At 39.2% G+C, this 24,937-nt stretch overlaps 1 protein-coding gene across 10 annotated transcripts in view; it reads right to left on the bottom strand.

Moving 5' to 3' along the window:
• RALGAPA2 (Ral GTPase activating protein catalytic subunit alpha 2) overlaps window positions 1–24,937 on the bottom strand; it is a 328,009-nt gene that overhangs the window by 204,100 nt on the left and 98,972 nt on the right. For all 10 annotated transcript variants that reach the window (XR_003144828.3, XR_003144834.3, XR_003144829.3 and 7 more), the window contains 5 exons: window positions 14,710–14,877; window positions 13,803–13,940; window positions 11,954–12,102; window positions 7,602–7,713; window positions 1,470–1,707 (listed from right to left, as the gene is read on the bottom strand). Coding sequence is in view for 2 of the 10 variants with exons in the window: in XM_025469120.3 (XP_025324905.1) it covers window positions 1,470–1,707; window positions 7,602–7,713; window positions 11,954–12,102; window positions 13,803–13,940; window positions 14,710–14,877 (805 nt within the window). In the remaining 8 variants the exon portion in view is untranslated. The remainder of the gene's footprint in view (window positions 1–1,469; window positions 1,708–7,601; window positions 7,714–11,953; window positions 12,103–13,802; window positions 13,941–14,709; window positions 14,878–24,937) is intronic.

Here is a 24,937-nt window from a genome sequence, read left to right as displayed (position 1 = left end):
GGGAGATGAAAGGTACACAGCCACGTCCTCCCCTCCATCTTCCACTGCCAGAGCTGCCTAACTGATTATTTCACAGCCTAACTGACTGCAAACACAGAAGTGAATCCAGCAGAAGAACTGCCCAACTGAGTCCAATCCAAATTGCCAACTCATTAAATCATGATCTAAACAACTGGCTATTACTTGAAGCCACTATGTTTTAGAGTGATCTGTCATACAGGGAAAGGGAAAACTGATACAATCTATAATAAGGCTATTGTTGGGGCTATAGTCTACCACAGCAAGCAACATACACTTTATGAATCTTTTTTTTTAAATATTTTATTTATTTATTCATGAGAGACACAGAGAGAGAGAGAGGCAGAGGAGGGAGAAGCAGGCTCCATGCAGGGAGCCCAATGTGGGACTCGATCCAGGGTCTCCAGGATCATGCCCTGGGCCAAAGGCAGACGCTCAACCGCTGAGCCACCCAGGCGTCCTCACTTTATGAATCTTTGGAGGAAAAATTCCTCTCAGGTCTTAGGACCAGGAAAAGCTACGTACCACCTAAACTGTGGATTATTTTCACCTTTTGCAATTTGTGATCCTCTGCTCTGTGAAGATCAGAGTCAAATCTAATCTTGCCCCACCTCCCACCTCCCCAGCAAATATATGAGGCTCTCCGGCATTCATTCTGGCATTATAACCTCTCCCGCAATTCCACCCCCTTTAATTTTGCCCCAGTGTTCTTATGCATTTTATCTATTGTATTGCAGGAACTTCTATGAACTGCCTCAAAATCTTTACATAATAGATAAGAGTACAAGTGAATTAATCCAAGGACTATGTCACAGCCTTAATAGTACTGAAGACAAATTGTTGTCCCCAATAGAAACCACCAATGACATTTTCCACCTTGATCTCTCGGTCTCAAAACAATTTTTACCCAGAAACACAAAAAAGCCAAAATGACTCCCATTTGAAACATTCAGAATGTTTCCACCTTTCCTAGGCAGGCAGTGAATACGTTTTTCTAGGATGCTGTCTTGAATTGGAACTTGCCTACCTTTTATTTCTGGCTTTCCCACTTCTTAGCTATGTACCTCGAATGAGTCCATCACCATGGACTCTATACTTCAGTTTCTCAGTCTGTGATACTGGGATGGTAGTATCCACCTCAGAAGTTACCATGAGGGTAAAGAAAGAGAATATATTCAAGCATAAGATGTTATTATTGTTGTTGTTGTTGTTGCTACTACTGCTACTCTCCTTCATCTTCCTTCTTCATCCACAGCCTCTTCATAAATTCGTCATTCTCTTTAAGAGGACAGAGTGCTATGAAACACAATTCAATGCCACTATTAAAAAGATACCACCTGTATGGCTGGTTCTTTTTACCATGAAATTCCATGCAATAATTGCCTATGTGTATAAACACACACTCCTCCTCAGTCTCAGATATCTGGTGTTATCTTGCAAGAGAGAAGTACCTTTGCCTCGCTGCTTCTTTTCCTTCTGTTCACTTAATTTGTCCAGAGGTAGGTTTGTCATCTCAACTCCGTAAACAGTTCTCGCAAGCACTGCTGTCAAGGAGTCCATGATGTTGGCCCACTCATTTATGAGTTCTTCCCATTCCGTGAGGGAGGACAGCACCCTAAGGAAGTCATCCCAGAGCTCTCGAGAAATGTACACACAGAGGTTTGCTCGGATCCATGCCACCATAAGTGTCTAAAACCAACCAACCAACAAGAGAATTGAATTGCCCTCATTTGGAAGAAGAATGGTCTTTCAACAAAATATTTTAAATTACTATCATTAAAATGAACTTTAAAAAGTACTTGATCTTGTTTTTTTTATTTCTCACAATTCATTTGATCAACTGTCACTAGAATCTGAGCTACTGAGAAATCAGTCATGATTATGAACAAAGCTACTGATTCAAAAATCCCTCTAGTGCCTGTGGCTAGTCCTGGACATAACTGGGGCGAAGACAAAGCTCTTAGAACTATTCTATTTCTTTTTTTAAAAATATTTTATTTATTTATTCATGAGAGAGATAGAGAGAAAGAAAGAGAGAGAGAGGCAGAGATACAGGCAGAGGGAGAAGCAGACTCCATGCAGGGAGCCTGATGTGGGACTCCATCCTGGGTCTCCAGGATCACGCCCTGGGCCAAAGGCAGATGCTAAACCGCTGAGCCACCCAGGGATCCCAACTATTCTATTTCTTGCTCTCTTTCTCTACAATAGCTGCTTCTAGCCTCCTTTTCAATATGTAAAACTCCAGCCCCACCAAATCCTCCCTGTTTTTTAGCAGATGAACTCACTGCAGACTTGAGAGAAAACAGAACCCATTAAACAAGAATGCCCTCAACTTTTACTCACAAGGCACAGGTGTTTGCCCAGCTTCTCTTTCATTTGCAGGCTGTAAGTAGAGAGGGGCTCCCACTCTTCTATGCTTGTTTCTCACCTCTGCTCTGAGCCTCCTCCTTGACCTTTGTTTCCATTAACCCTGCCTCTCCTTTTCCTTCAGTCTATTCTACTTCTGCAGCTCCTCTCCATCGGTATTTAAACATGCTCCAAGTCTACCTCATCTTAAAAACAAACCAAAAAGTTCCCTTGAGCCCAGATCTGCCCCACCTGCCCCCAACTAGAACTTTTAAAGCCAAATTTCTTGAAAGAATGTTCCACGCTCACTGTGTGTGCACCTCCTCATCTCCCAGTCAGCCAAGTGCTCTAGCTTTCTACCTTCCTATGCCACTCCACCTCTGCCAGGGTTCTGGTCTCCACTCTCATGGCTCCAGTTAACATCTATATATGGTTGACTTTTGAATCTCATGTTCAGCCCAGACCTCTTTAGTTTCCTGACCTTGTCTATCTGCATGCTAGACAGCTCTACTTGCATGTTCTGCAAGCACTTGTTTACATAGCATAATAGTAAAAAGAATTCAATTCTTCCACTGAGATTCTTTCAGTCTCTCGACCTGGTCTCTCCTGCTCCTGGACTTTGCATGCAGTCTTCATTCCTCGCTTCCCTTTCTTTTTTGCCTCTTTAACTCCCATTCTTCAGGTCACAATGTGGACATTATTTCCTCCAAGGCATCCCTAACTGCCACCCCACCCAGCTTCCAGTAAGTAACCTCCATTCCCACAACTGTCTCCATCTCCCTATCAGAGCACTTTCCATAGGAGTCCATTCACTTCTCTATGTCCTTCCTCTAGCCTTATGGTCCATGGCACTATGAGTAGCCACATGGGCAACCCTACCAGACAATTATGCATATATTCTATGTATTTCCTTACTTTTGAAACTGCCTAGTTCCTTACCTCTGCCAAAATACTTCACATCCTTTAAAATTCAAATAAAAATATATCTGCCTTGAAAGAAGTGCCAAGTCCATCTCAGGTGAGCCCCAAGGGCTTTCCTAATCTTACTACAGGGCAGAGTTAACCAAAGTCTATATAACTTCCCTGATCTGTTGTCAGAACTAAATGTTCTCTTTAAAGTGCCAACCTGCAAATATTTCTACCCACCCTAGATGCAAATAGACTCCCACAGTCGATGGGAGCTGTCCTATGCATGGAATAGGGGCAAATTGGCTTTTTAATTACAAGAGAAATTTTTCTTTAGCATACACATAGGAAAACTTTGAGAAATAGAAAACAGTCTGTAAATAGGTCTATTCTGACCACTGAGAAATCATATTTAAAGTGACCCTTATGCAATATATCTGTTTTCTATGTTTCAATTCACATTTACCACACTTTTTGAGAGGGTAAAAATGTGAAAGTTGAGCTAAAATCATTAAATATATTGAAAACAAGGTTTTAAACATTCATACTTAAAATACAATTCTAAGATGGATTAATGCGAAAGAACAATGCAAAAGAAAAAGCTAAAATGATTTTATCATTTCTTATTACTAAGACCTTATATATATTTATTATGACTAAAATGCCACCTCCTGTTTATTCTACTTTACATTCCTGTTTTCAAAATGAGTTTAAAGGCATTACCATAAAGTACATAGGCACAATAAAATAAAGAGTAGATCAAAAAGAGAATCTTAGCAGATTAAGAGGAGAAAGGAGAGACCGGCAATGCTGCCAGCGGTCAGCCTAACTTCTGGTTACAGCACTAGCCTCAGGTTAAAAGCAGAGTTTTTGTGTGGTAGAAGATGCCCTGTCCTGAGAATCTTGCACTGGTGTCACTTTACTAATTATAAAACAAGGACAGAACAGACTTCTTGCAGCTTATTAAATTCATCTTAGCAAATCTCACAAACATACACAGAGCTGACGAATCATTATCATCATCCATAAGTCACAGCTAACAACACTTGAACCTAGAGTAAAACTGTTGACAATTAGTGTGGGGCAGATGGGTGATACATTTTTGCCCATGAAGGCAGGCTGCTCTCTCAGTAAATGAGAGGAGGTTTCTCCTCTCATCTAGGAAGAGGGAAAGAGAGAGCTCCAGACCTTGGGTTCTGTCACTAATTTGATGTATGAGCTGGGCTATTTACTTGGCTTTTCTGGAGTCATTTTTTGGTTAAAAGCAAAAAGCTGAATAAGAGCATCTCCAAAGTTCCTGCAGCACTGAAACTTATGTTTTATCAAATATATCCTGGCAAATAAGTTGTATAAACAAATATATCTGTTCTGAAAGCACTCCTTTTCTTTTCATATGTTTCCTAATCAACCACTTGCTACCTCTCTTCACCACACCTAGGGGACTATATAATTCTAAGTACTGCGAGTAGAGGGACCCATAGTCCAGGTTTCCTAATATACTGTCAGAGCTTCAAGCATAAGATCCTATTTAGCACTGATAACAGATTTAAACATCGCTTATGGCAAAGAGCATCATCTGGCAGATATTTAAATAAAATCCAACTATCATTTGAAGATTTGCCAATTCAAGTTATCTACTGAGAGAAGAAACTAAATACTAGAGGATATTTTTTAAAAAGATAAAAGGATAATGGCAGCTCAGAACTTCCTGTCCCCTTTAATAGATTCTTTATTCAAAAATTTTAAAAATCAAGCATCTGGCAATTGTAGACATTCTACATGAACAGATAATAATTTAAATGGCACATTTAATTTTATATGAAATTCAGATGATGCCCACTTGATTTCCTGGCAGAGCTATCCAGACCTTTCACATTCTTTCTCTTTTCTTGGATCTCACAAAAGGGCTTGGGGAGTTCAACATATGATTATAAATCCCAGATGAACCTGCTCTGATTCTTATGACAACTCTGAAAGGTCAGAAGGACTTCTCTCCTGATCGTGATAGATTAGGAAGAGACTTAGAAAGGTGAAGTGACTTGCTCAAGGCTGCACAGCCAGGATGTACCAGAGGATTCTGCATCAAAACTCAGAATCTGTCTACTTCCAAAAAGGTCATCCTCTCTCCACTATTTTATGGTTGCTTCTTAATTTAAAGATTATTTTTGATCCATCTAACCATTCCAAAAGAAAGATGACATCAAAATAATTAATACTCATAGACTTAAAACTAATTTTTCAAATCTGACAAGATTCTCCATTAATAAGGGTATTTTTCTCCCAAACCAAAACTAACCAAATAAACCAAAAAATAACAACTCCACAATAGATTCTTGCTTAATTTGGTGACAAGTTCTTGCTCTAATTCCATCACAACCCATAGATGCAAGGCCAGACAACTGGTGATGAATGAGGCCCAGGCACCCAGTAGCCAGAGCCTGTCTTTAGTCCATGTCACTTGGCAGCCCCAGTCCCAGCAGGGATAGAAGAAATGAGAAGGTGATCATGAAACTTTCCAGGAGAGTCAGAGCTAAGTGAGCAGAGTGTCTATACTCCAGGAGGGAAGCAAAGCAAGTGGTCAGTACCACCCTTGAGGAAAGGCTGGACACACACAAAATGATGTGTAGACTACTTCCTTTACCTAATAACTAGGCAAGGCAATCAGAGTTAAGAGTGATTCAATACTACTCAGGAGGCAAGTGAGTACATACCAATTATTTCTGCAGCCTCTCATATATTTTTCAAGCCAAGATCATTTGATCATGTTAAATTATTAAAAATTAATATGAACAGTTGGGTTCTCTTGTGTTACAGTGGGAATATACAACCTTATTTAGAGAACTAGTTTCTCTTTGCGTCACCCTCCATTTTCTACCTATATTCTAGATATGCTCTTAGTATATATCCTCCAAAACTACCTTCAAGTCAACTGAAGGGGGGAAGTTGACTTCTCCTCCCTATAACTGTCACTTCTAGCTCATATTCACCATACTATCTTCCACCAAATTACTCAAAGCCAGCCCATCTATTGTACTATGCCTCTATTTGTATAGAATGTTACACTAAAAAAAAAAAAAAAAAAAAAAGAATGTTACACTTTTCCAGAGTCCTTTCACACTGCTCTCTTTCAGAAATGCTTTATTAATTCTGTGTATCCCATAAATGCTAGTGCTTTCCAGAGCAATGCTGCAAGAGGCTACTGCACTCAGGACCCTTTAAAACTTCTACTTCCTATGCAGTTAGTTCATCATCTGCCTCCTGTTCTCTTCCCCTCGGGATGATGCCAGACTACTTGGGTTCTTGACCCTTCTCACTCTGTGAGATGTAAGAGAAACAGCCATCTCCTTGGCTCTCTGCTTCTACCTGAGGCCAGCCCAGTCCCACTTACCTTATCTAGGACTTTACTTCTGTAGTTCTCCTTTCTCTCCCCCAGGCTGTCCTTACTGGACCCTTCTCACTGCAAGCGAACAGACTTTAAAACCACTCACCTAAACTCTGGCTTCCATGCATGCTGCCCACTCAACTATCTCCCCTTCCCCTCCTCTCTCCCACTCCATAAAGCCTTAACTATACTTGCTATTTCTACTGCCCAGCTCTCATTTTCTCTTCCATCCACTCCAAGGGAGCCTCATTCACCTAGAATATTCTCAACCATCAACATCTTGTCAAAGCCAGTGTCAACCAGCCATTCTCCTCTTGCCCAATCCTTATCTCCAGTGTGCAGACACATGCTCCTAAGTTTCCCCCCCCAGTTCCCTGGCCAACCTTTCTCACCATCTTTGGATGGTTCCTCTCCTCCACCAACCATGGAAATGGCCTTCTCCTCTTTAGGACACAAAATCTCTCCATGGTGATCCCATCCAGTCCTGTGGCTTCAAACACATAGTCCAATATACTAATGACTCTTACACTTTTATTTCCAGCCTGAATCGCTCCGTGACCTTATCCCCATCCCTGTGTTTCCATTTCCTTTTACTTCCTCAAATCCACCTGGCCCTCCACCAAGGACATCAGTTTTTATTGTCTTCCTAACTTCTACCAACCTCGAGGAAGTAAATGGCAGACAGGTGGGAAGGCCTAAAAGAAGCCAAGCACTAATAGTAAAAAGTGAAAGATTTATTTGATCTGAAGAGAAACCAGAGTATAACTAACCACTAATAGTAAAGAATAGATTACAACCTTTAAGACAAAGCTAAAAAGGAAATTTTAAATGAAATTTCAAGAAATCTATAGTTTAATTTTACTCTTAAAATTCTCAATGATTAAAATTATTTTACTATAAAATATGGTTCATTTTTTGCATTTGCAGTGTTTTAATAAAATAGACTTACCCTAAACAGTAACCCTGCCAAGCTCTGAGCAAACAAATCCTTTATTTGTTTATCCTTTGGCTTCTGCATGACAGCTTCTGTTATCCTGAGTAGTATTTGCAACATCTGTTCCCTGGGCCACCCAAAATAAAAGCTCACGTTATTAATCACGTCTCCGACTCACTTTAATTTATAGATACAAGAAATTCTCTTATGAATTCAGCAACAATGATAATCATGTATTACTCAAAAGTATTAATAATCTGAATGCCAATTACATAATGAATGCCATATTTTATCAAAATAAACTACCTTATGTCACCGAAGTTCAAAAAACATGTGACTTAAACTCACATCAATAAACAGGATAAAACAGGTAGGGGGTTTGGAAAGGTCACTGTTGGTCATCCTGAGGCACAAAGTTTGGTGCCTGGAAGATGCTTGATCTGCACAAGGGCACTGAAGACACATTAACACCGCTAATTATGTTAATAGTAGTAAGTTCTTCAGCACAGCTGAAGGGGCAATTTTATTTCTCACAGCTAAGTTACATTCTTCACATCAGAGTGTTTGCTTATCTTTCCCTTTCTTGAATTCTATGCAAACCAAGAACACATATCTTTTGTATGTAAGAGAGGTCTGTTTGTTTTGAGGGAAAACACCCCCTGTAACTTCCCCTTCGAGGCCTTGTACACTAACTGTTCATTCATCTTTGCAACTTTCTCCTTGGCCTACATGCTCGTTAATGATAAGACTGGGGACTGGACAAAGTAATTCAGTCCAGGTCAGATCATGAGATCTCCAAAATCATAGTTCCTTCACACTTTTCTCGTACTTCCACATATTGAAACAGTATTTTCTCTTAACATGACATTGAATCTCGTTAAGCTTCTCATGGTACAATGATGTCTACAAATAGGGTTTCCTACCCTATTTATAGCTGACCCCATTTGATTTTCCTCCCAGTGTTATCTGTTAGCATACATTTGGAACTTTGTTCTAGTTGTTTGCTTGTGCTGTACACTGTCGATGGGCTCTGGAAGCATGGAATAAGAAAAGCTGTCAAGTCATGGGAGATGTAGGCACACAAGAATGGAGCAGACAGCTTAGAGGAAAATGAGGGAAGAAATGGTGCAGAGCTGGGGACAGCATGTCTCTCACCCATTCAGGGTACCCAGACCTTTATCTAGGCCTTGGCATCAGCACTGCCTGCTCATATTTACATGTGCTTCAAACAACAAAGGACAGTCCTTTCCACATGAATGGTTACATACCCATCTTATGAACATGATGAAAACAAGAGACGTAATAATTTTCACATAAAACCTCAGTCATGGGAACTGCTATCAAAAAACGCAAACTTGGGGGCATCTGGGTAGCTCAGCTGGTTGAGCGTCTGACTCTTGGTTTCGGCTCAGGTCATGATCACAGGGTTGTGGGATTGTGCCCTGCATCAGGCTCCACACTCAGCAGGGAGTCTGCTTGAGATTTTCTCTCTCTCTCTCTCTCTCTCTCTCTCCCCCTCCCTCCACCCCTCCCACCCCTCATACACGTTCTCTCAAATAAATAGGTAAATAAATCTTTCTAAAAAAATGCAAACCTGACCAAAGCAATAACGACAAAGACACAGGGTTAATTTAATCTCTGAACCTATGAAAGCTTAGCAAGCCATGAAATCGCCACATAGTCTTCTGGAAGAAAATGAATTTGAAAAAATCGTCTCCAGTTTGGAAAAATCTTTCCCAAAGGTGTTGACTCCAGCTTCTTTCTTTTTATTTTGTGAAACATTGATTTTTGGTCCCTTCTCCTCAAAGAACAACTGCTCCAAGAGTATAAAACTTCCACAGGAACACAGGAAATTATGCATATGTGCTATCCCTGCACTAAGGAACAGGATTTCCTGCACTCTTTATTACAGACTTTGTCCCCTTCTTTTCACACAGGCAGTAACCATTCACACAATGCTGCCGCTCACTATTCCAGGACTGCTTCTTAGCACTTTCCTGGCTACAGTCTTAATCTAAGTTGCCATCATCTATTGCTATGGATTTTGTGCACCAACCCTCACACCCAGCACCGTCTCTCCTCCAGAGGAAGCCAGAGAAATCTTCTGGAAACGTAAACTGGATTGTGTCACACTCCTGTGCACACACAGAAGAGTAGCTGGTGTCCGTCCTGCAGCCTGCGAGGAAGGCCCCACACAAGCTGGCTCTGGTTGGCCCCAGTTCCATCCCCTCCCAGTCTCCCTCTCCTTCTCTAACTGGCCTAGAACACATCACACTTGCTACTTGCTTTTTTTTTTTTTTTAAGATTTTATTTATTTATTCATGAGAGATACAGAGAGAGACAGAGACATAGGCAGAGGGAGAAGCAAGCTTCTTGAAGGGAGCTCGATGTGGGACTCGATCCCAGGACTCTGGGACCATGTCCTGAGCCAAAGGCAGATGTTCAACCACTAAGCCACCCAGGAGCCCCGCTACTTGCTGTTCCTTCTATGAGAAGCTCTATGCTCAGATGTCCCCCTGGCCCCTCCCTCCCTGCCCTCAGGGTGCTATTCAACCCCTCCAGGGAAGACAAAGGTCTTCCTGGACACCTCGATATTTCCTCAAGCCACCACTCTGTACTCTTCCCCAGCTTCACTTAAACTGCTTCTATGTTCATTCTGTTCCTCAGTCTGTCTAGTTCACCCTATATCCTCACAGCAAGAGCTCAGTAGTCATGTACTGCATGAAAGAAGGGAGGAAGAGAATTCAGGGATTGCCTGGCACAAAAATGCATACAATAATCTGCTGGGGAAACAGGTTACATCCCTTTCTATGTGCTACTATTTTTTGGTATTTTCAAATATTTCTATAAACTGGGGTGGGTTTTTTAATACTTTTACCTGGAAATTTCTGAATTGTAAAAGAACAGAGACGAATTGCTTAATTTTGTCTTAGGATTTTCACCAAAAAATTATCAAAACTATCAAAATACTACTGATACAAAAGTGAACTGAATTCATAGTTTTCAAAGAAAAAAAAACATCAAAAATGCTATTACTGTAACTATACTATCAAGAAGCAGATGCTTCTGTTGTAAGCATACCAGCATTTCTCATTACTTTCAATGTTCTGATACAGCATTTAACTCTGTTTAAATCATATTGTTCATCACAGTAATATTTCCAGCTTTAACTGCTTCTTGGCAAGAAGTCCTATGTTTAAAAGTCTGCAAAAGATGACTCTAGAGTTTACACCTTCAAATAATTATTTGATTCCTGTGGTTTCTGTACCAGTGAACCTGCTGTCTGACAGGATTTCTTGAGGCCCACACTCCCCTCAACTGAGAAAGAAACAGGCTGGACTCCACAGCCCCAGAGGCTCTGGCCAGCTCAGTCCTATCTCATTTGCACGCTTTCAGATGCACACACAGAGCTTTCCAAAGCACCCCCAGTGCTGACTCAAAGATATCCAGAAAAAACATCCAGAACCCAGGCTTGGTAACGGGGCCCCACCGAGGATTTCCATGAGAGAAGGGGCCACCAGTGCTGGTCTGCAGCAGCCCTGTGCACTGAGCACAGAGGCCAAAAATCACATCCTGACAGCAGGGCTGAGCCCAGCCAGGCCGCTCACAGGCCGTGCCAGCTGGGAGAAACACGCAAAGGACAGGCTGGAGAGGCATTTTACAACCACAACTGGGGGACATGAAGAAAGAGGAGTACAGAGCGGCTCTGAGGTCTCTGTTACTGAGAATGTCTGAAAAACACCTCCTAAACTGGAGTGATGCCTTCCTTATGGGACAGGGCATGGGAAAAACCTACTGCACTGTTTACTTTCAGGGATATTCTAGACACAGACACCAAACAAAAACAAAGGATAAAAAAGAAAACATTTCTCATAAGCACATTTTCATGACGCCACTATATGTTTGACGGTACTATTTATTTAGCCATTCTGACAATGTCATTTAAAAAATAATTGTTTTTCCAAAGTGAATTTAAAACTTCAAATTTGAAGCAATAAAAATCAGTTAACAGCATTTCAGAGCAATTAACAACTTCTCCTGGGCTTATGAAGAACGATATTATAAAACACCACTTTTATTACTTTTCCACAAAGCAGTCTGATGACAGTTTAAAATGGAAAAATCTACTATTAAGTAATATGACTACTTTTAATTCAGTAACATTTTTAAAGCCTATAATAAAAATAAACCATCAAAGTACTGGATACTTACCTTCTTCAGAATTCACAGAAACTGTTACAAAAGATTGATTATCATCTTATTGTTAACTTTATAAAGCCATCAGTAAGTGGAGGCTTTAACATTTTAATTATTATGTTGAAAAACAGAAACATCTGTTTTACAGTATTAATTTGAAATAAACTTACCATGTCTTTTTATTCATTGTAAGCTCCATTATCATGCGCCTAAAAATAATCAAAACAGCTTTACAAGCATCGACTTGTTCTTTCAAGAGCATGGGAACTTCAGGACATGGTTCCAGCAAAAAGACGTTTGCTGCGTTTGTCAAAAATACCTTGAAAACAACACATTTTACATTAGAAAATTTAAATTAAACATATAAATCTGAACAAATTTTTCTTAAAGATAATGGTATTAATTTCCTTCTACTGAGGGATCACCTTTGAGTTATTTCAAGTAAGGCAAGTGGTACCAACACATACTCAAGATTTTTTTTAATTGATTCTCTTAGAATTACCTGAGATACCTGAAAGAGCTTTCTTAGAAAAAAAATTGATACATGTTAACATTGCAACTTCAGAAAATTTATGAATCAGAAAGCTTTTGAAGATTTCTTTTTGACATTCTTCAAAGGAAAAGGGGGAAAGCAGTGAAAGGCTCACTGCTTCTGGGTGAGAAATTTTGGGGTGGGGGACAGGGGAGAAGAAGAAGAGCAGTGGTCTACACTGAATGGAAAAAAACATCTGATTATTGTTGAATCTCCCAGCATATGAAGTTTGCTGACAGAAAGCACCACTGACACCCAACAGGGGTGTAGATTCCTAGGGAGCCTGGAAACAGGCAATGCCACATGATCAACACTGCACAGCTTCCATGAGCATATACTTTTAATAGGAGAACTATATTATGCAATAGAATATAAACCTAAGTGAATTTTTGGGATAAAAACAGATTTTTAAAAATTTTGATAGTCAGCTGACTGCTCTATACTCTACCTCAGACCTTTAGGATACAAGTTCACTGTCCTCTACTGGCAGGGGCATTTCAGTAGAAAACTGAGAAGCCCGAATCTAGTCTGTTCTGTCCTTGTGCTCCAAGTGGGACACAGGGCAGGGACTCCTGCATGCACTTCTCTGGTGAGGGTATAGATTTTACTAATAACAGGCACCAAAGTTCTTTGAAACTAGTCAAGTAAAATCATCTTGATTTTAATTTCAGATTATTTGCTGATTTTCACTGAACAAGAAAACTCAATAGTTACAGAGTATTAAACTGCTAATGAACCTGAATGCAAAAAGGATACCATGACAAAGAATCTTATCGAGAGACCGATGACGTCACTGAAAACTGGGCAACAGGCAAGCCATCCAGGACTGGCTTCTGTGTGGGAGGCTAGAAAAGTGGATATGAGGTGGAGGGTGGGGCGCCAGGGAGCAGGGGAAAGAGGCACTCTGTTTTAGGCACTTACAATCCTAATAACCTTCAACCTAGATGGGAACCAATAGGTTATCAATTTCCCAATCCCCATTTTTGAGATAAAATCCTGAGGTCTGGGAAGATTAAGTGATCAGCCAAAAGTTCTTTCCAATGTTCCCAAATGGCACTGGTTCTATTTTATATGCCCACTCAGATAAATATTTTAAAATTAGAGCATTTGTAATCATTATTCATAAACAGGCAGTTTTTAAGAATATTCCCTATAAGATCATATAATCATCATGCCTGTCTTGCAAATTAGAGTCCAGGTGACTAAATGCCCATATGTGTTCAGAAGATACTTTTCAAGATTTGGATCTCAGTAATTTCACATTCGATGCATAATAATCCCTCTCAGAAAACTGCAACCATCTCATAGGTCCCCTTTGACTAGAAAAAAAAAATCTTTATAAATTGAAGGTGAGCAGTCAGGAAGAAAACTCAGAATGAGAACTGACAGATCAAAATATCAATGTATTTTATATGACATGATCACAATAAAGAAAATGTTCAAATTGACTCCAATTGGAGGTCTTTGTGTCTCTGGCTGGCCACTACCTGCAGCATAGCCTGGGCTCCAGCTTTCACGTTCTTATTTTCCTCTTCTGTCACACATCCTCTGCTCACTGCACTCGTGAAGGAGTATGTTCGTCCCCAACTGGAAGATCGCTTATGACGAGAACTTTCAGATGAAGTCTTTAGAATATAAAAATCAGTTAATGGAGGGGGGGAAGTACATGTTTACATAGATAATTCCTTACACTCACCAAAATTCATAAGAATATAGGTTTTAGGAGGGGGGGTCTTTTTTCAATTTTGTTCACCATCTCCAGCACCTAAAATAGTGCCTAGTGTTTAGTATGTGCTGAATAAACAAAGGTCCAATGACTGAATGAGTCTGTAACACAGACCTTTAAAATGTGAGCTTTACCTCACCAGGACTGAAAGTTCCATTCCAACAGCACTCACTCTGAGGATACTGCCCACTCTGCAGTGAGGCTTTATTAATGGAGATAGCACTTGTTATTGGTGTAGACCTTGCAAGTGTGTAACATCCTAACTGCTCTAGAATAGGCCACTACATAAGAATAGACTGCCAAAACATGCTAAATTTAGTTTCTCAAATGCTATTTACTTAAACATGTCAATCCTAAGATAGTGACATTTTCAGTCTCATACAGAGCCGTGTAAAATACGATGGTTTATAAAACAACTCTTCTGCAACAGTGAATAATGAAGCTGCAATGCACATATGTACCTACCCTGAGGTTTAGGAGGTAACCAATGATCTTGAATAGAGCCCAGAAACAGCTTCACTGAAGCAGGTCCTCACAGAACTCAGCAACTTGAGAGCATCACATGATAAAAGAGACCCACCTGCCCATGTCCCACTGATTGGCACCCTTGACTGACTGTATACTTTGCTAAAATATGTGTACAGAAACAACAATTGATAACACACTACCTCTTTGTTGTCAGTTTCTGAAAATCCTAATTTTTCAGCATCTTCTTGTTCAATTTCTTTTTTATCTGGTTCTTCCATGAACACAGGTTTGTCCTGGAGGATCCACTTTCTATACACTTGAACTACCTTCCTTGTTACAGCTATGTCACAGGAAGGCAACAAAAATGCCTAAAATAAAAAGAGAAGGCTCCCTTGAACTCCACACCTGTTCACGTCACTATAACAGACATATAACAGACATTTCCAATCACCATCACCAATTGCAGACTTTCCTTTGAAACATACAGGGCCAGACAGGTTTTGTGCACACCAAATTGTCTGAGGAAAAAAGGCATTTTCAGTTGGGCCAGGAAATGTCATGCAATTTAAAAATAACTTCTTCATTCTGAATGATTTTTTTTTCACAAAAATAGCCGTATCTGTACCTATACAGATACTTTAATTGGCTATATAAGCAATAATAGTTTTACAACTAGGAATGAATTAGACGTGATCATGAATGAATTCAATGAATTAGAAAGTGATCATAAGACAACAGACACACTACTGCAGCCAGCTGCAGCCAGCTGTCCTGCCTCTTCCTAACTCCATGTTCAGGGATGTCATGCAGGTGACAGAGGGAGGATTTACCGCAGAAGTTGGCAATGCTACCAATTGGAGCCTTTTTTATCTTTGTTTTATTTTTCCCTTTGTTTTTCTCTTCCTTCCTTCTTTTTTCCCTCCCTCCCTTCCACCTTACCTTCCTTTTCAGAGAGCCAACATTCACCAGCACACAAGTGAGTACAGACACCAACAATAAAGAGAGCCCCTGGCCAGCTGTAGCATTGTACATATTTACATGAACTTTTGTTTTAAAGGTTTTTAAAATTTATTGGAGAGAGAGAGAGAGAGAGAGAGAGAGAGAGAGAGAATATGTGCACAGCAGGGGAAGGGGCAGAGATCGAAGGAGAGGGAGAAGTAGACTTCAGCGCTGAGCACAGAGCCTGATATGGGGCTCAATGTAACAATACTGAGATCACAACTTGAGCCCAAACCAAGAGCCCAAGCCTTAACCAACTGAGCCACAAAGGCACCTCATAAACTTTTTAACATTAAAGAAGGTCTTTACACACATGCACGTAAGAATTTTGATTTAATAAGATTCCAAAAATATAAACAAAAAGGTAAGGGAGAAATGTATTTGCTTTTTGAGTATCAGCTCTAAGGAATATTTCTGTCTGAGGGGTAAATACAAAGGAGAGGAACTCAATACTATAGCAAATGCTGTCATTCCACAGATGAGGAATTAAGATGAGGCTTAGCACACTTGAGATCTTTTTCAAGGTTCCAAAGTTAGTTAAGTGATGATTCTAGGTCTTGATCTCAAGGTTCAGAGATTTAATACTGTCCTTAATGTTCATACCACAGCATCCAATTACAGGCAGATTTCAGTATAACAAGGGTTCAGGGTGGCCCCGGTGGCTCAGGGGCTTAGCACGGCCTGCAGCCTGAGGTATGATCCTGGAGACCCGGGATCGAGTCCCATGTCGAGCTCCCTGCATGGAGCCTGCTTCTCCCTCTGCCTGTGTCTCTGCCTCTCTTTCTCTCTGTGTCTCTCATGAATAAATAAATAAAATCTTAAAAAAAAAAAAAAAAAAAAAACAAGGGTTCACACAATATACAAATTTCCATTGATGGTGGTCATGTCACATCGAATTCCACAATAGAGGAGTCTGTGTTCTAGCAAGACTGCAATGTATCAATGTAACAAATATTCTGACTTGTATCTCAAAGAAGATCAACAAAGACAAGAAGGGTATGACAAAGTACAGTGGTGTCCCACTCTGATTTTATTCCAAATTTTATTACAAATACTCTCACACATACAAAAAAGTAGAAATACTTTTATAGTGCATATTCACATACCACCCCCTAGATTCTACCATTAGCATTTGCTAGATTTGCTTTACCATATATCTGTCAATCCACCCCTATTTAGCCTTGTTTCAATCCATTTTATTTTTGATGCATTTCAAAGAAATTTGATGCAGACATCAGTACATTTCACACCTAATTATTTCATACCTAATGCATATCACTGACTAGAGTTCAAAATTTTTTATGGTACTTAACATAAAATTTATAAATAATGAAATGCACAAATCTTAAGTGGACTCATCTCATGATGAGTTTTGACAAATATAGACAATGAGGTAACCCAAATCCAAAATGAAGGTATATCATGTTACCCTCCTCCCAGGAAGCAAACAATTTTTCTCTGTAGGAAAATAATAGTAAAACACAAATTATTTGTATGAACTGTCTGATTAATATGTAGCATATTAATTTAAAAATCAGAAATAAAAAAATAAAAATCAGAAATATGAGAAGAGTCAATATTAACAAAATCACAGTAAAAACCAGACAATACTTTAAACACATAGGTCAGGATAAAGAAAATTTCAAAAAGAAATGTAAATGGAATTGAAAAATAACCAAAATTAAAAATCAGTGTTTATGGGTTGACAACAGAAAGGACATGGCTGAAAACTGGATGAAAAATCAAAAGGAAACACCCAGACTGAAGCACAGTGAGATGAAAGGATGGTTAATTCAGAAGGGAAGGCAAGATATAGAACAAAATGAAAAGCTTATTCTATGCATGGCTGCAGATGCACAAGGAAAGAAGATTAGCAAAAGGGGGCAGAAATAGTATTTGGGGAAAGAATAGCTGAGAATTTTGCCAAAATTGGTAAAAGATATCAATCCACAGGTTCAAGAATCACAAACACAAGCAGGGTAAATACAGAGTACATTACAGTAAAACTGCTAAAAACCAAGAACAATCAGAAAATCTTAAAAGCTTCCAAAGGAAAAAAGAGACATTTCCTCCAAAGGAAATGACCTCACATGACTTCTCAAAGAAACAATGGAACAAATATTCAATGTGCAGAGAGAAAACAGCTGCCCATGTAGAATTCAGTATCCAGACAAATGCACTTGAAAAACGAAAGCAAAATAGAGAAATTTTCAGATAAAAAAAGAAAAACCACGAGAAAATCTTTTACCAGGTGATCTGATCTAGGGGAAATACTAAAAGTTGTTCTTTAGGCAGAAAGAAAATAATCCTGGATTAGAGATTCAGGAAGAAATAAAATACAATAAAAGGGTAATTTTTTGGATAAATCTAAATTAATAAAATGTATATATGAATATATATGAATACTAAGAATAAAACTTGATAAAATAATAGTTCTGAAAGAGATGATATATGTATATATATAAATAATACATATTATACATATATTCATACTATGGATTTTAAATATAGACGGTCCTCAACTAGGAGAGCTATATTAATGGTCCAACTTAGAATTTTTTAACCTTACGACATTACGAAAGTAATGCATATTCAGTAGAAACTGTACTTTCAATTTTGAATTTTGATCTTTCCCTGAGCTAGGAATATGAGAGTAGGACACTCATGTTGAGGGGCAGTGGCAGTGGCTACAGCTCCCGGTCAGCCCTGGGATCACAAGGATAAACAACTGATAGACTTACAACCATTTTATACCCATATAACCACTCTGTTTTTCACTTCCACTATGGTATTCAATAAGTTACATGAGATATTTAAGACTTTATTATAAGCCAGGCTTTATGTCAGATGACTTTGCCCAATGAAGGCTAAAAAGTAAGTGTTCTGAGCATGTTCAAGGTAGGTGAGGTTAAGCCATTATGTTTGGTAGGTGTATTAAATGCATTTTTGACTTATGATATTTTCAACCTATGATGGGTTTATCAGGACGTTAACTGCATCATGAGTTGAGGAAAATCTGTACATAGCAGGGGCATATGAACGGAGAAGGAATAAATGGAACTAGAGTGCATACTTACAGGGTGAAGGTTGAAATTAATGCTAGATTTTAAGTTAGGGATGTTAACAATTAAAATATGACAGATGAGTGTAAAATACTAAACTAGAGGAGAAAAATGGGATGCTAAAAATAGTCAGCTTGAGAGAATTCAAGATAACTAGAAAGATAGTAAACTTAAACACAATTACAGTACTTGTTATGCCAAATGTAAAGAGAATAATTCTCCAATCAAAAGACAGAAAATTTAAGGTTTGATTTTAAAGACTTAAAAAGACCGTATGCCATTTATAAGAGAACATCCAAAACATATGGATATGGGAAGATTAAAAGTAAAAAGTTAGAAAGTGATATATCCCATGCAAACACTAACCAAAAGAAAACTGGTAGAGCTATATTAAGAATAGGGAAGACTAAAAAAAAAAAAAAAAAGAATAGGGAAGACTGAGGCAAAAAAAAAAACAAAACAAACAAACAAAAAGAAAAAAACACCATACTAAAGATAAAGAGGAAAAATTCTAACTGATAAAAGATTCAATTCAAAGGACATAGAACATTTGTGAATCTGTACTGAAACTAAAAATTATAAAATATATATTTTTATATATATTATGTTTATGTATGTGTACATATCAAATACTGATGGACTTTAAAAAGAGAATAGACCAATCCATAGTCATAGCAGAATAGTCTCAGTAACTTCCAGAACAACAGACAAAAAATAATGATAGAGAATAGAACACATGCTTCCTACCTTCTCACTGTATTTACTCTCCATGTCTCAATCTCTCATATTTTTCATCTTTGTCTCTCTGAGGGACCCTCAGGATAATTTCTTCAGATCTGTCATCCCATTTATTCTGTCCTCTGCTGTACCTAATCTGCTATTAAAGTTACCACTGAGGTTTTCCTTTACTATTTCAATTATTAAATTTTTTTCATTTCTAGAAGTTCTATTTTTTTTTATTATTTACATCTGCTTAGTCATGTGTTATAATTTCCGGTTTCCTGGAAACATTTTCAAGCTTGTCTTTTATTACTTTAAACATGTTGAAGGTATCCATACTGAAAGCTCTAGAAGTTTTAACTTGCAAATTCCTAATTGATAAAAAGAATGACTTGAAATTATTATATCCAGCTAAACTGCTGTTCATGTGGAAAGGCAAAAGGAAAATATTCCTCATCATAAAGGAACTCAGGGACACCTACTTGAAAACACCCACTCAATGATAAAATAAGGCCATCCAAGAAGTCCATTAAAGCAAGCATGTTAGGACTGAGGACAGTGAGGAAAGCATCTCTCTACATTCAGAACCAATACTAAACAACTCTGCACATTAGGATTTCAAAACTGACTGCAAATAATGGTAAATTTAGGCTATAAATTTACTATAGAATAAAATAAGTGGATGGGGAGAGGAGGCTTAGAAGGCTGATAATTTCTTCAGATTTGTTAAGAAATTAGTAAGTGCTATCTAAAATTATACCATGGGGCTAAAAAGTGTTTCCATCACCTTAATGTGATTATAATCTTCTCATTATAGATAAAACTTTTAGATGTTAATATTTCCTGTGATAAAGGAATGTTTATTTGAATTTTGAGAATTCTGTTTCACTTTATTTTCTTTTCTTCTGTTAAATTCAAATAAAATAAAATTCAGAGCTCTTCATTAAAAATGCACTAAAGAAAAAAAATGCAGTAAAGAATCTTAAGAATTAAAGAATCCACTGTCAGTCCCTCATCCTTACCCTAGCACTTCCATATACCCGCCCCTTGCCACTGCCTTCACCTCAGTCAACCTGTCTGGTTTTACATCTACCCATCCATGGCTGGCTGGCTGCCTGTCCGCCTATAACTGTAGGCCAAATTCTCTGTCTGCCTATCTGTCTGCACCTACATACCTGTCCATCTACACCTCCCTACTCACTTCCACCTCTGCCAGCTGGCCTGTTTACACCCACCTGTCTGATGTTCCATGCCTGCCTGCCAGTTTGTTTTTGTCTATCAGCTCATCTGTAAGCCCTACTGTCTGCCAGGCCGCTCCCTGTTTATATCCTGCCTTACCCACCTCCACTCTGCCAGTCTCTTATCTGCTCATCTAGCTAGCCAGGCCAGCACCAAATATACATACATAGAAATACCTGGAATGAGATTCTCCTAACATTGATAGTGGTTGTGTAACAGTAGTATTTTGAGTGATTTGCTTGAGACTGTGTTTACCTAATGAGTACTTTAAAAATATATATATAACATTATTCTTTAAAACAAAACCAACAACAAAGAAAACAACCTAATCAACAACTAATGCTCAGAGCAGTATTTTGAATGTTTCAGACTCATAACCTAAGTAAGACATTTTACAGAAGCATATATGCATCTGTATACAGATTATACATAAATAAATGTTTTAGAAGTTTCACAAAGAAATGCTAATCCTTACAACATACAGTGCACTCTGAAATGTTTTGGTCTATTCTATTTTATTCTATTCAATTATTTTTTTAAAATACTGGCTTTTGATAAGTTGATTTCATGACCTACAACAAGTAGTTGGAAAAACACTGGTAAGAAGCCAAGTTTCCAACAGGGCAAGGCAACCCCGAGACCAAAACTGCCCCACCTGAAGCCTCTAGCACTCACTGCTAATCTGCGTGCTGATGGCAGCAGTAAGCTGAGGCTGCCCTGAGTGCCAATGAACCTCATATCCCCTCAGTTATTTCCACTGCCTGCAACTGACTGGGCCAACCAGTCCAAGGAGACTTGCACGGTCAGCCCCTGTCATGAGCCTCTCTGCCCCTGGGGCCCCTCATCAGCATTCACTCCCACATCACACACATGGACATCTCATCTTCTGCCATCACACACCGCTCTCTGGTGCATACACACACATCTTACCTCTTCACTGAGAATATGCACTTATGCAATGTACATTTTAAACTTTAATTGCCTTTAGGCCTAAATAATAAATAGTCTCTGAATACTTTAAAATCAAAAAAGAAATCACTAGAAATTACGTTTTTGCCATCCAGAAAATAAAAATTCCTCATTGACCACAAGAGGGCAATAGAACGCAATGTTAAAATCCATGCCCCTTCAAGCATCTCTACTTAGTATTTTAACATACCCCCCCAAAAAAACATACCCAACATTCATATTTTAAATATTACATATATGCTTTCAAATTAGATTTGATGAAAAATAAATATAAAATTTAAGTAAAATGTTTTTTGGCTTCACAGTGCAAAGATGTCTAAGAAGTTCAATCATAAGTAGTCTGCAGTTACCTACATGACCCAAGCTACTTCAGAACAGAATTTAGATTGGATTTGGGACTAAATGGAATGCAGAATATAGAGCATGCTCTTGGCAAGTGTGCAATGCAATAATGGATACAGACAGAACTGTTAGTATGATAAATTAACAATTTACACAATAAAGGTAAAACCACATCAATCTAGCATGTATCTCTTGTGCAAAATTCATAAGCTTTGTCAGTCATATCTAGTCTTGTAGTAGGCACTGGCATAAAGAATTTAAAACACTACTACAGGGGATCCCTGGGTGGCTCAGTGGTTTAGCGCCTGCCTTCTGCCCAGGGCATGGTCCTGGAGTCCCGGGATTGAGTCCTATACCAGGCTCCCTGCGTCTCTGCCTCTGTGTGTGTGTGTCTTCATGAATAAATAAATAACATCTTTAAAAATTAAAAAAATAAAACACTGCTACAGATCAGGGTCTGAAAACTATGGCATATCATCCAAATCCAGCCTGCCAGGTGATTTTCAAAAATAAAGTTCTTTAGGAACACAGCCATGTTTCTTTGTTACATACTGTCCATGGCTGCTTTCTCATTATGAAGGCAGAGCTGAGCAACTGCAACAGAGCCCACGTGATCAAGGCCTGAAATATTATCTGGTCCTTTACTCTATTAAGTATATATGGCCTCTACTCTCTATTATATGCCCTCTAAGACCTAAGACCTTGATGATTTCAACTCAAATTAAATAGTACCAAGTACCTTCCATGTGTACAACAGGAACACAATAGGGCAACATTAATGGAGAGAATAGGGTAGATTTTTAAATCATGGACTCTTGATAAACGAATGTTTGGCAGCATGACATATACAGTATAGTTCATAAACAGATGACACAGATGTGGGGCTCCAGGGAGCATGCTGCTAACCATGGTCAAAGGAAAAGGAAGGAATGGGAGTAAGAATACCCCCACATGACTTGCTCAGTGACCGCTCATAGGAGGAACAGGAGATGAGGAGCACAGGAGGGCTAAAATTAATATGCACATAAGAACATGAGTATCATTAAAGAAGTGGTCAAGTCAGGAGAAGAAGCTGATGTTAGAGAAGAAAATAAGCTAAACTTTGGCCTCATTACCCTTAGGTTACCACTATAATGTGAGATAAGATCAAGTGGGCATTTTAAAAGGCAAGTATGGAAGCAAGGTCTGTACAAAAGGCTTGAGTGGGAGTCTTATGCCACAGTGACTCCTGGCTCTGCACAAGCAGTTGATATCCCTAAGGAGGCAAGTGTGGAGTTACAGAAAAGGCTCAAGTCCAGAATATTGGTCAACCCTTGGAATTTGGGGTTAAACAAAAAAAAGGGGCCAAGAAATGAGACAGAGGGGTGCCTCGGTAGCTCATTTGGCTAAGCACCTGCTTTTGCCTCAGGTCATGATCCCAGGGTCCTGGGATAGAGTCCCATGATGTTGGCATCAGGCCTCCTGCTCAGTGGGGAGTCTGCTTCTCCCTTTCTCTCTCCCTCTCCAGCTCTCTCTCTCAAATAAATATGTTTTCTTTTTAATGAGACAGAGAAGACACAGAGATTGAGAAGAACTAAAGCAGTGCTAAGACACAGAACCAGAAAAATAAGGAGAATTTTCATTGAAGCTTAAACTAATTATTTTAAGCCAAACACACTTTTACTCATTAAAATATGGTAAAACCTCCAGTTTGCTATGGATTATGCTGGGACTCTGATTCTTGGTTGATTTTTCTTTAATGAAAGTCTCAGAAATGAGAGAGTTAATCACCATCTAGAAGTCTTGCACACACACCATTCATTTGTGTACAGGACTCCTTGTTGTCTCCTCTCAGACCACGGGTTTCTGCTAGTCAAGGGCCTCAACCTCTGTGCTCACGTGTGGACTAAGCTATTTCCCCCAAATAGGCACATGCTCACAAAGGAGCCAGGCTCTGCTTCCCAGGGCACAGGTACCAAGATGCAGATGGCCAGTGGCTCCACCCCACACCACAGAGCTACTATTCTCTCCACTGCACTTTGAGTTCTGCTTCCCCGATCAGAGTTTCTTCACAGCAGTACTACTGACATTTGGGGCCTGATGTTCTTTGTCTTGGGGTAGTAGAGGCTCTGTCCTATGCCTATAGGATAATCAGGCTCCTACCTACTAGATGCTAGTACCACTGCCCTCTCCCCAGGTGTGACAACCAAAAATGTCTTCAGACAATGCCCAATGTCCCCTGGGGGGCAGAGCCAGCCCCAGGTGTCACTCAGAGCTTCTAATCATTGCCCGGCCTCTGATCTCTACAGTCTTCTTCCTCACTTGCACCTACTTTGTTTGCACTCCCCTCTCTTTACACCACCACAGTGTCCATCATTGGTTGCTATATCAGCATCTTGGCCTAAGCCCTTGCTTTCTTTTTTAAAAAATATTTACATACAGTAAATATACAATATATTACTGCCAACATATAGTATAACACCCAGTGCTCATCTCATCAAGTACCCTCCTTAGTGCCCGTTCACCCAGTTGCCCCATCCCCCCACCCACCTCCCCTTCTGTAATGCTTTGTTTCCCAGAGTTAGGAGTCTCTCATGGTTTGTCTTCCTCAAATTTTTCCCCACTCAGTTTCCTTCCTTTCCCTTATGGTCCCTTTCACTATTTCTTATATTCCACGTATAAGTGAAACCATATGGTAATTGTCTTTCTCCTATTGACTTATTTCACTCAGCATAATACCCTCCAGTTCCAGCCCATCAATGTAAATAGTAGGCAGTCATCCTTTCTGATGGCTGAATCTTATGTCATAAATACTTCTATCTCACTTGCATGCCATGTGTGTTTGCAGGGAAAGTACAATCATTTGCAGAAACCTCCAGAGAGCTGCATAAGGCCCTTGGAACACCACTAGTCTGGGGCTCCTCTTTGCAATATTCATCTGTTGATAAGTATTCAGCAAGTGCTTTCTAAGGGCTTTCTTCCCACCTACTCCTGGGTTTCAAGTTTCTTATGGAAACATGACAGTATTTGTGGGATGATCTGCTCATGTAACAAATTTCTTCTCCATGTGTAGGAATTTTACAAAAACCAAATTTTTAAAAATCATAAAAGAAAAAAA

Source organism: Canis lupus, chromosome 24 (genome assembly GCF_003254725.2).
Source record: "Canis lupus dingo isolate Sandy chromosome 24, ASM325472v2, whole genome shotgun sequence".
NCBI lineage: Eukaryota > Metazoa > Chordata > Mammalia > Carnivora > Canidae > Canis > Canis lupus.
The sequence above is the reverse complement of the archived record's forward strand: the minus strand, read 5'-3'. Positions and strand labels throughout refer to the sequence as shown.